We start from the raw sequence: 12,562 nt of genomic DNA on the forward strand, positions 1-12,562 counted from the left end.
TTTTTTGAGATGAAGTTTCACTCTTGTTGCCCAGGCTGGAGTACAGTGATCTTGGCTCACCATAACCTCTGCCTCCCGGGATGAAGCGATTCTCCTGCCTCAACCTCCTGAGTAGCTGGGATTACAGGCATATGCCACCATGCCTGGCTAATTTTTGTATTTTTAGTAGAGACGGGGTTTTGTCATGTTGGCCAGACTGGTCTCAAACTCCTGACCTCAGGTGATCGGCCTGCCTTGGCCTCCCAAAGTGCTGGGATTATAGGCATGAGCCACTGCGTCTGGCCCAAAATTTATATATTAAGTTCCTAGCCCCTAGTACCTTGGAATGTAACTATTTGGAGACAGGATCTTTAAAGAGGTAATTATGCTAAAATGAGGATTATTGGGTAGACCCTAGTTCAGTAAGACTGGTAGCCTTGTAAGAAGAGGATATTTGGACATAAGACAAACATTGAAGGAAGACCATATGGAGAAAATAGCCATCTATAAGCAAAGGGAAGAGGCTTCAGAAGAAACCAAACCTGCTAACTACCTTGATCTCAGTTTAACTTCCAAAACCACGAGAAAATAATTTCTGTTGTTTAAGCCACCTAGTCTGTGGTACTTTGTTATGGCAGCCCCAGCAAACTAATCCACAGGCCTTGTGCTTTTCCTCTTGAGGCTATTTCCATTTTGTTATTACCATGAATGATAATAGCTGTTATCATGAGTATTTTAAAGTACTTGTACTAATTGCTTCACATATATTTTCTCATTTAATCTTCACAAACATGAAGTAGGTATCACCTCCATTTTATTAACGAGAAAACTTTATTTTTTAATTTTTTTGAGATGGAGTTTCACTCGTCGCCCAGGCTGGAGTGCAATGGCACGATCTTGGCTCTCTGCAACCTCCATCTCCCGAGTTCAAGTGATTCTCCTCCCTCAACCTCCCGAATAGCTGGGATTACAGGCACACACCACCACACCCGGCTAATTTTTATATTTTTCGTAGAGGCGGGGTTTCACCATGTTGGCCAGGCTGGTCTCGAACTCCCAACCTCAGGTGATCTGCCTGCCTTAGTCTCCCAGAGTGCTGGGGTTACAGGTGTGAGCCACTGCGCCCAGTAGAGAAAACTTTAATAAGCTCCAGGAAGACTTTATAAATAACGAAGTAGAAATTCTAACTCAGATTTGACTCTTAATGCCTATGGACTTCCAGAAAGCCTTTCCTGTTCTTCTCCATTTATCTCCATTCTACCCATTCTTCCAAGTCATGCTTCCTCCATGAAGTCTTCCAAAATACCCATTTTGAAATACTGGAATATTTGAGGCCGGGTGCGGTGGCTCACGCTTGTAATCCCAGCACTTTGGGAGGCCGAGGGGGGTGGATCCCGAGGTCAGGAGATCGAGACCACGGTGAAACCCCGTCTCTACTAAAAATACAAAAAATTAGCCGGGTGTGGTGGCGGGCGCCTGTAGTCCCAGCTACTAGGAGAGGCTGAAGCAGGAGAATGGCGTGAACTCGGGAGGTGGAGCTTGCAGTGAGCCGAGATTGCGCCACTGCACTCCAGCCTGGGTGACACAGCAAGACTCCGTCTCAAAAAAAAAAAAAGAAATACTGGAATATTTGGAAGAATATCCCTTTTTTTTCTGAACTCTTAAAACTTCCAAATTAAAACTGTGTAAAATATGTTTTCTTGAGTACTTGTTCTATTTTTAAAATATCTTAATTATTTTCCATTTAAGATCCCATAGAGCTAGGTTTTATACTTCTTTATAGTCCTACATAATAACTAGCCAGTAAGTGGTAACTAAATATTTAAGAGGTAAGTTACACTAAAGCAGAAAAGATAAAGGACAAAAGGATTACTGGGAAAATACAGATTTTTTTTTAAAAGTAATCGCTAGGTAAAAAGCACAGAAAAGTAAAATAATTTCACATAAATATTGATATAGATGTAAGATTGCTACTACATATATAACAGTAGCTGAATAACAACAAAAATCTCTATAATTCCCTAAAACAAAACATACTAAAAATAATGAGTATATGTTTTTCCCTGGAACAAAGCTACATTAGTCAAAAATATTTAAAATATGGTGCCCTCATTGCACAAACTAATTGTAAAGCCAAAAGTGTACACATCTGGTCAACTGCAGTGGCTCACACCTGTAATCCCAGCATTTTGGAAAGCCAAGGGAGGAGGATCACTTAAGGCCAGGAGTTCGAGTTCAGCCTGGCCAACACAGCAAGACTCCACTCTATTAAAAAAAAAAGTGTACAAATCCAAGAACTATGCAAAATTGAGGAAATATCTGAAGGCAAATCTCCAGTTATGTTCTACTAAGATAACTGACTACAAGATATTGTAAATATAGGTAACATCTTTGACTTTTCATAATTAAATATCTCTAGTTTCAGATTTCTCAGGAAAAAAATGGGCTATAAAAATTACAAGAAATTCTAGTCATAAAGCTAGGTTACAAATACATGCAGGTCCATTATATTCGAATGTGAATTTGTAATAATTTACACAATAAGTATTTCTTGACAGCAACATCGAATATAAAATATTTTTCACCTCAATAAAAGGAATTGTACTTTCAATGCTACTCACCCTGTCGGTCAAACAATGAATCAGCAGCTGTGGCTTTATTTGAAGGAGCCTCTGTGATTGGTCTGAGATATGTTCTATATCCTTTTAAAACAGACGCCATAAAGCGCAAAAATGCCTCTTGAATTTCCATCTCAAGCTGTGTCATCTTCTTTTGCCAGGAGAAATCTGCTTCAATTGGAGTCATGTCAATCGCCGAGCCTTCTTGAGTTTTTCGGTGAACTAACAAAGGAAATAAAAACAGAAAATGATATTATGTTAAATTTAAGAAGAATTTTCTCATATACATTCCTTCATTAATAACATTCCTTTTCCCTCACGTTACCTGAAGACAGCTGGGGATACAATTTCTTTAAGGTGCTAAGTAGATTTTTGCACGGCTTTTTGGGAAGTTGCTTCCAGTTCATGTTCTTCTTTTCATCTGATCTATTAAATCAGAACAAAATTCATAAAATGTGTTATTCATAATCGGCGTTTACTAGACAAAATTCTTGCATCAACCTAAAACAAGAAAATGGAAAAGATGTTTTTACTGCAGTCATAACTGATGCAAACAGTTTGAATAAGTAAATTTCAAGGAAGTTCTCTTTTCATTCAATCGACTTCTGTCAAATTTAGCCATCTCATTCTAACCTTCCAACATATATTTTCAATGTTGGAGTTAGGAATACAACACTGAAGTCTAGCTTCAAAAGTTACATTTTAGAATTATAATATTCTAAGTGTCATATCTAGTTGACATGAGACTTCAAACTATCTACTGGTAGGCTTCTAAAATGCTGTGTGCCCAAAAAGAAGAATTGGAATTTAAGTAAGGATTAAAAGCACATGTAGTTCATCTAGCCCTCACAGTTAAAAATAAATTAATCATAACACCATTATTCAATATAATCTATGATCACGAAACAATAAAAACCAAAGCCAGGCCAGCCTGGCCAACATGGTGAAACCCTGTCTCTACTAAAAATACAAAAATCAGCCAGGTGTGGTGGTGTGTGCCTGTAGTCCCAGCTACTCAGGAGGCTGAGGCAGAAGAATCACTTGAACCTGGGAGGCGGAGGTTGCAGTGAGCCGAGATTGCGCTACTGCACTCCAGCTTGGGCAACAGAGCAAGACTATGTCTCAAAAAGAAAAAAAAAAAAAACCCAAAGCCATAGAGATGACCATTTTTAAAGGTATTACTAAAAGCTTCTTTTTCCAAAATTTTATATTCCGAAGATATAAAATATATGTATGTGTATGTGTGTGTATATATATATTCCAAGAATATAAGAATATAAAATACAGCAGACAACTGCCTAAAAAGCCCTCTTACAAAAGTTAGCATAAATATAACAAACTTTCTTTAAAATTCATGGTTAAGCTGGCAAGAAAATTGGGGACATCTTCACGAGTTGAAAACCCAGAGTAACACCAAGGCCACTTCTGCCCTGAAGATTAACAGACAGCCTTGGATTTTAAAGGCTTCTCACAGAACAGGAGACAAAGTTTCAGTCTCACCAAGAAGTATGTTAGAACTGAAACTTCCAAATAAAACCGGTACCCTTGAAAGTCTGGCTCAGCTTTTTCTTTTCTTTTTTTTTGAGACGGAGTCTCTGTCATCCAGGCTGGAGTGCAGTGGTACGATCTCAGCTCACTGCAACCTCCGCCTTCCGGGTTCAAGCGATTCTCCTGCCTCAGCCTCCTGAGTAGCTGGGATTACAGGGGCGTGCCATCACACCCGGCTAATTTTTTATTTTAGTAGAGACAGGGTTTCATCATGTTGTCCAGGCTGGTCTCGAACTCCTGACCTCATGTGATACACCCACCTTGGCCTCCCAAAGTGCTGGGATTACAGGCATGAGCCACTGCACCCAGCCTGATTCTTTTTTTCACCCAAAATGCTACAATTCTAAGCCTTTTACCTAAGTCAGTGAATTGCTTAGGTTTCTCTAAATGTATCATGGCATAATGAAAAGGGCAGATTCCAGCTTTAGGATCAACCTGGAACCCTGGTTGTACCTTTATATTAGCTAATTAATGAAATTAATAAATTTAATAAAAATTTAATTTTTTTAATGAAAAATTAAATGATTTTTTAAACAGGTTCTATTTTGTATTATTTTTCTTTGGCAGTCAGTGCAGTTCACATGTAGTTTTTTTTTCTAAGCAAGTCGTTGCATTTTGGAATCTTTTTCTGCATACTTTAAATCTTTTATTTTAACAAAATATGTCAATGTTTTTTAAATTTCAACAGGTTTTTGGGGAACAGGTGGTGTCTGGTTACATGAATCAGTTCTTTAGTGGTGATTTCTGAGATTTAGGTGCACCCAAGTAGTATACACTGTACTCCATGTGTAGTCTTTGCGCTGTCGCCCAGGCTGGAGTGCAGAGGTGCGATCTTGGCTCACTGCAACCTCCACCTCCCAGGTTCAAGCGATTCTCCTGCCTCAGGCTCCTGAGTAGCTGGGACTACAGGCGTGTAGCACCACGCCCAGCTAATTTTTTGTATTTTTAGTAGAGACGGGGTTTCACTGTGTTAGCCAGGATGGTCTCAATCTCCTGATCTCGTGATCCGCCTGCCTCGGCCTCCCAAGGTGCTGGGGCTACAGGCATGAGCCACCGAGACTGGCCTCATGTGTAGTATTTTGTTCCTCAACCCCCTCCCACCCTTAACCCCAAGTCCCCAAAGTATCATTCTTTTTCATCCCCCCTCTTGAGGGGAAGTCTCGTTCTGTTGCCCAGGCTGTAGTGCAGTGGCATGATCTCAGCTTACTGCAACCTCTTCCTTCTGTGTTCAAGCGATTTTCCTGCCTCGGCCCCCCAAGTAGCTGGCATTACAGGCACATGGCACCACACCCGGCTAATCATTGCATCATTCTTATGCCTTGTGTCCTCATAGCTTAGCTCTCTCAGTTTGGATTTTGATTAGGGGAGGGATCTCCCCTGAGAATTCATTACCATATGCCTGCCAACTAATGGGTTATGAGTTTGACTGCACGCTACTGGCATGGCACAAGAAACTTTAAATCAAAATAACTAACTCCAAGTGCTCCCTGGCTTAATGCCACCAGAATGGAAGCAAACATAATATCCTCTCTGTAAGGATAAACGTCTAATAAAAGAGCTAACACTTCCTTTGTGCCAGGTACTGTTAAAAGACATATTTTAACGTCTCTTGAAACTGTGTCTTAAAAGTGATGGCACGTCAAGTTTAACTCTGATCAACTTCTCTCATTTTATGTAATCGCTGTCTAATATTTTAACCCCCTCCCCCAAATAAAATACTGTCATTATTGTCTGGATTATCATCCATTTGTAATCTGGCCCTGACGTTTACTATCTGTGTGAGTTTGTATAAATCAGTCAATTAGTCTGTTACTCAATTTTCTGATCTGCAAAATGAGGACTGATAATTTACCTAATATACAGGGCTACTGTGGGTAGATGAACTGCATTTCATCTAATCTAACGGGCCATCGATTGTAAAATTCATTGTTTTTGTACCAATTAGAGTAAGAGGATGTTGCCAATTAAAGTATTTTAAAGTCTACTTTACTGCTTGAAAAAAGAGTAAAATATTAATTTTAAGTTCTAAGTACCCATATTAAAAAATTAAGAGGAATCATTAAAGGAACATAAATATGAAATTACAGACACACATAATATAACATTTAGGTAAGCAGATGGGAAAATAATTCATTCAATCTGAAAGAGAGAAAAGAATAACAGCAGAACAAAAAGGACAAAATAAGATAGAGTGTTCAAATATATAATATATGTAAATTAATGCATTCTTCAATAAAAAGACAAATGTTAGATTGGATTTTTAATGCCAGTTATATACTATATATAGAATATCTGAAATTAAAAGGATGGGAAAAGATATACCAAACATAATATATCTAACATAATGTATTAATGAGAAGAAAAGCACAAACTAACAAAAAGAGCATCAGTGATTTTTTTTAAAGTAGCTACAAGACAAAAGTATTCATTTAACTGCAGAACCATTTTGAACTTGAGTGTCCCTCATAACGCAGCCTTAATTAAGTACCTAAAGCAAATGTCCACATAAGCATAAAATGCAATTGACAAATCCACCATCAAACTGGGAGTTTTAAAACTTTAATATGATCACACAGCTCAAAAATAACTTAAAACACATATATACACCCTTGTTCCACGTCTGCTCAGCTCCCTCACCGCCATAATACATAATCACTAGTTTCTTGTGCATATTTTAATGTGTCTTTATTCCAAAACTGGCAGATACAAGTAGCAGCACACTGCAATACACAATTACCACCTTGATTTTTTTCATTTAATAATTTGTAGCCGGGCATGGTGGCTCACACCTGTAATCCCAGCACTTTGGGAGGCTGATGTAGGCATATCACTTGAGGCCAGCAGTTTGAAATCAGCCTGGCCAACATGGTGAAACCCCATCTCTACAAAAAATACAAAAATTAAGTGGCCACGGTGAACACGTCTGTAATCCCAGCTACTCGGGAGGCTGAGGCACAAGAATTGCTTGAGCCTGGAAGGTGGACATTCCAGTGAGCCAAGATCGCGTCACTACACTCCAGCCTGGGTGACAGAGCAAGACTCTGTCTCAAAAACAAACAAACAAAAAACAAACAAACAAAAACAAAATATCTTTTGTGATTTTTTTCCCAATACAGGAAGCATCCTTGCTCATTTACAGCGTTACAGTAGTATTCCATTGTAGGAACCATTTAGCAAGTCTGGGACATCTGGATTTTTCTTTTTCTATTTTGAACAAACATGATTTCATACAAAATAAAATGTTAGGATAAATTCCTAGAAGTGGAATTGCTGAAGTATATATATTTGTAATTTTGACAAATGTTGCCAGATATCCTCCACAGAAGCTGTCATCATATATATCTCACTTCTAAATGCAGTGAATGCATAAAGACTGTTTATTTCCCATCATCCTCAAATAGTATGCTATTTAAGCATTTCATTTTGAATTTTTTTTCTTTGGCCAATCTGAAAAGTGAAAAAGTAGTATCAGCATGAAGAACTAATGTGGCATTTCTCCTATAATGAGTGAGATGCTTAAGCATTAAATAAGCTTAAGCTTATTTGATTTTCTGTGAAAAGACTTCATAGTCTTTGCCTATTTTTCTATAGAGTTATCGGTCTTTTGACAATTTCTAGGAACTCTTTCACATAGAATATTTACAAAAACTGACCATATACTTGGCTTCAAAGCAAATCTCAACAAGCAGTAACAGAGAATGTTCTGATCACAATTCAACTGAGTTAGCATTTAAGAGAAAATAAACTTTGTGGGGACCAGGTGCAGTGGCTCATGCCTGTAATTCTAGCACTTCAGGAGGCCGAGGTGGGTGGATCAGCTGAGGTTAGGAGTTCCAGACCAGCTTGGCCAACATGGTGAAATCCTGTCTTTACTAAAAATACAAAAAAATTAGCCAGGTATGATGGTGCATGCCTGTGGTCCCAGCTACTCGGAAGGCTGAGGCACAAGAATTGCTTGAACCCAGGAGGCGGAGGTTGCAGTGAGCCAAGATCGGGCCACTCTACGCCATCCAGCATGGGAGACAGAGCAAGACACTGTCAAACAACGGAAAAAAACTTTGGAAATTCAAAAGACACATTTTAATATAATACATAAGTCAAACAAATTTTTTTGATAAAAATAAAGAATATTTAAAGTCTACAAAAATAAAAGCATTATATACCAAGTGTGGTCTGCAACTAAAAAGCTATACATCAGGCCAATATCATTTATGAACATCAATACAATTATCTTAAATTCTTAGCAAATTTAATCCAGTATAATGATGTTTATTTCAGGAATACAAGGACTGTCTACTACTAATTGACTTTATAATGTAATTTACCACACAGAGTAAAGGAGAAAATGCTCATCTCAACAGGTGAACAAAAAGGTTTTTTGTTTCCTTTCACACCAGACAGGTAATATGCCAACATCAAGTTGTAGAAGGCACATCTCACACATGTGCATGAACGTCCAATCATCAACGCTTATGAACTACAAGAAGATCACAAAAAGTATTTATAAAATTCAGTATCTACTTATGATTTTAAAAAAATTTTAATGACATAGACGTAGAACGTAAATTCCTTAATTTATAATTAAGATATCAAAACTCTAGAGGAAGGATAGGCAAATTTTTACTGAAAGGGCCAGACAGTAAATATTTTAGGCTTTGAGGACCACACAGTCTCTGTCATCACTACTCAAATGTGCTGCTGTATCATGAAAGCAGGCATAGGCCATATGTAAATGAATGAGCATGGCTGTGTTCCAATAAAACTTTATTTACAAAAACAAGCTTTGGGCCAGATGTCAATCCCTGTTGTATACCAATAATCATACTTTATGATAAACTGCTCAAAGCATCCCCTTTGAAATTAGAAACAAGACAAGACACCAACTATAACTACTTCTATTCAACATTACACTAGCGATCCTAGCTGGAGAATTAAGATAAAAAATTTTAAAATATATTAGGATAGTATAAGTAGAGAAATGTGATGTTTATAGGCAGAAAATTGAAGATAATATACAAATTAAAATAATAGAATTCAACTAAGTTGCTAGATATAAGACCACTATATAAAAATCAACTACATTTCCCAGCAACAAGTAGAAAGTCTAATTTAAAATACCATTTACAGTAACAATAAAAACTGAAAGATACTTAGGAATAAATAAGTCTAACAAAAAATGTGAATTATCTTTCTGGAGAAAACACAAAGTTTACCAAAAAATGTTGAAAAGACCTATGAAGTGAAACACCACATTCATGGGTCATATTTCCTGTGCATATTTTAAATGTGTATCAAAAAGGTATCATCTGCCTCCAAATGAATCTATAAATACTATATATTAACTACTTGATGTAAACATTCCATGATGTATACATACACCAAAGCATCAGATTGTACCTCATAAATATATACAATTACCATGCCAATTAAAAAAAATTTAAAAGGTAAAAAAAAAAAATTCTAACAAAAATCCCAATGTAATTTTGTGTGGAGCTTAATAAGATGGTATTAAAATTTATATGGAAAAACAAAAGACCAAATAGAGTCAAAACAATTTTTAAAAAGAACAGGAGTAAGGGGATTCGCCATGGACATTGCCAAAAAAAAAAAAAAAAAGGTCTCATACCATGACTTTTTAAAACAGTTTTATTAAGATACAAATTCATATACCAAACAATTCACCCATTTGACCTGTGCAATTCAATGGTTTTTATTATATTCACGAAATTGTGTAACCACCACTACAATCAATTTTTTTTTTTTTTTTTTTTGAGATGGAGTTTTACTCTTGTTGCCTAGGCTGGAGTGCAATGACGCGATCTCAACTCACTGCAACCTCTGCCTCCTGGGTTCAAGCAATTCTCCTGCCTCAGCCTCCCGAATAGCTGGGATTACAGGCATGCGCCACCATGCCCGGCTAGTTTTGTTTTTTTAGTAGAGATGGGGTTTCTCCATGTTGGTCAGGCTGGTCTCAAACTCCCGACCTCAGGAGATCCACCCGTCTCAGCCTCCCAAAGTACTGGGATTACAGGCGTGAGCCACCACTCCCGGCCTACAAGCAATTTTAGAGTATTTTCATCACCTCAAAAAGAAATCCCATACTCACTTAGCTTCCAATACTCCCATCCTCTTCATTCCAAGGCAATCACTAATCAATCTACTTTCTGCCTCTAGAGATTTGCCTGCTTTGGACATTTCATATAAATTGAATCATAATATAAGGTCTTTTAACATAATGTTTTCAAGGTTCATTCATGTTGTAGACAACTTAATTTTAAAGCCATTAAGATTGTATAATACTGGCAAGAGATTGAAGCAAATCAAAGGAAAAGAATTAGCCCAGATACGTATTTATACAAATGTAGAAATTGATATGTCACATCAAGTTTAGCTGAATTAAATAACTAAATGAGAGAGGCAAACCTCACAACTTAAGAAATAACCATGATAGTATTTCATAGCCTCAAGGCAAAATATCTCATATACAAGAACCAAAAACAGTATTCCATAAAGAATAATTAATAAATTTGATAAATTAAGATAAGCCTCTGTTTTATCAAAAGACACCAAAAACAGAATGGAATGACAGGTCACAATGTGGGAGAAGCTATCTGGAATGCATACAGCAGACCAAGAATTAATTCCAGATTATATATACAATTTCTACAAATCAAAAGAAAAAGACAAACAATCTAACAGGAAAATGTACCAACAAAAAGAACATCCAATTCACAGGAGAGGAAAACGAAGGCGCACAAAGATATGAAAATTTTGCTCCATTTGCTACCAATAAAGGAAATGTTAATTAAAGCCACGGTGAAATACCATTACCATCAAATTGGTAAAAAATTTAAAAGTCTGACCACAAGTGTTGGCAAGGATATGAAACAAAGAGAACTCTCAGCTGCTGAGGACGGAGTGAACTTGGGAGAGTAATGTGGTATTAGCTATTAAGTTCAAAATGCTCATTCCCTACCAAGCAACATTAGCGCTTCCAGGTATATGCTTCAGAGGAATTCCTGAGCATATACTCAAGGAAATATATACAATGATTAGAACAGCCTTGTTCCTAACATCAAAGATCTAGATACAACCTAAATGTCCATCAACACTGATCACCATTGAAAATGAACTGGATGAACCTCACAAAGAATGGTGAGCGAAAAAGCAATTCACAGAAAACTATTCAAGTAGAAAAAAATTTATAAGTATGCAAAACAAAATTTTATTTAGATTAATACATATATAATAAATGTTTTAAAAATGCATGTATGTGATAAACTCCAAATCTAAGATGACGGTTGGATGTGGAGTTTATCCAAGATGATGGCTGGATCTGGAGCTCCTCTCTGGGAGACAGGAGCAAAATATGGTTGTGGAGGACTATCTAGGGATTTCAGATTTATTGCTAATATTTTCTTTTTCTTTTTCTTTTTTTTTTTTTTGAGACAGAGTCTTGCTGTCGTCCAGGCTGGAGTGCAAGGGCATGATCTCCTCTTCACTGCAAGCTCCACCTCCTCGATTCAAGCAATTCTCTTGCCTCAGACTCCCAAGTAGTTGGGATTACAGGCACCCACCACATGCCTGGCTGATTTTTGTGTTTTTAGTAGAGACAGAGTTTCACCATGTTGGCCAGGGTGTTCTTGAACTCCTGACCTCAGGTGATCCATTTGCCTCGGCCTCCCAAAGTGCTGGGATTATAGGCATGAGCCACTGTGCCCGGCCTATTTCTTAATAAAGTTGTGGTGAATAGATACAAGTTATTTACATTATTCTGTATAATTTGGAGGTATTTCTTTTTTTTTTTTTTTTTGAGACAGAGTCTTGCTCTGTTAGCCAGGCTGCAGTGCAGTGGGGTGAACATGGCTCACTGCGGCCTGGACCTCCTGGACTAAAGTGATCTTTCCTCCTCAGCTGCCTGTGTAGCTGAGACTATGGGCACGAACCACCACTCCTGGCTAATTTTTTATTTTATGTAGATGGAGTCTCACCATGTTGCCCAGGCTGGTCTTAAACTCCTGGGCTCAAGTGATCCTCCTGCCTCAGCCTCCGAAAGTACTGAGATTACAGGTGTGAGACACTACACCTGGGCACATTTTATAATTCTTTAAACACAATTGAGCAGGCCGGGCACGGTGGCTCACGCCTGTAATCCCAGCACTTTGGGAGGTCAAGGTGGGTGGATCACCTGAGGTCAGCAGTTCCAGACCAGCCTGGCCAACATGGTAAAACCTCATCTCTACTAAAAATACAAAAAAAATTAGCCGGGTGTGGTGGCATGTGCCTGTAATTCCAGCTACTCGGGAGGCTGAGGCAGGAGAATCACTTGATCCCAGGAGGCAGAGACTGCAGTGAGTCAAGATTGCACCACTGTCACTCTGTCACCTGGGCAACAGAGTGAGACTCTGTCTCAAAAT

The 12,562-nt window shown here is 37.9% G+C and overlaps 1 protein-coding gene and 1 pseudogene across 4 annotated transcripts in view; both read right to left on the reverse strand.

Annotated features, from left to right (window-relative positions):
• Positions 1-12,562, reverse strand: part of DENND4C (DENN domain containing 4C) — a 143,993-nt gene that overhangs the window by 54,346 nt on the left and 77,085 nt on the right. For 3 of the 4 annotated variants that reach the window (XM_032139385.2, XM_032139386.2, XM_032139384.2), the window contains exons 11-12: positions 2,923-3,023; positions 2,601-2,819 (exon numbers count right to left, since the gene is read on the reverse strand). In XM_032139385.2, coding sequence (XP_031995276.1) covers positions 2,601-2,819; positions 2,923-3,023 — 320 coding nt within the window. Of the gene's footprint in view, positions 1-2,600; positions 2,820-2,922; positions 3,024-8,470; positions 8,515-12,562 lie in introns of those variants that run through there. The other variant, XM_058431054.1, reaches the window with a different exon arrangement.
• On the reverse strand, positions 8,537-8,634 carry LOC116459545 (small nucleolar RNA U13; annotated as a pseudogene).

This window comes from Hylobates moloch, unplaced genomic scaffold, assembly GCF_009828535.3.
Source record: "Hylobates moloch isolate HMO894 unplaced genomic scaffold, HMol_V3 SCAFFOLD_19, whole genome shotgun sequence".
In the NCBI taxonomy this organism is placed as follows: Eukaryota; Metazoa; Chordata; class Mammalia; order Primates; family Hylobatidae; genus Hylobates; species Hylobates moloch.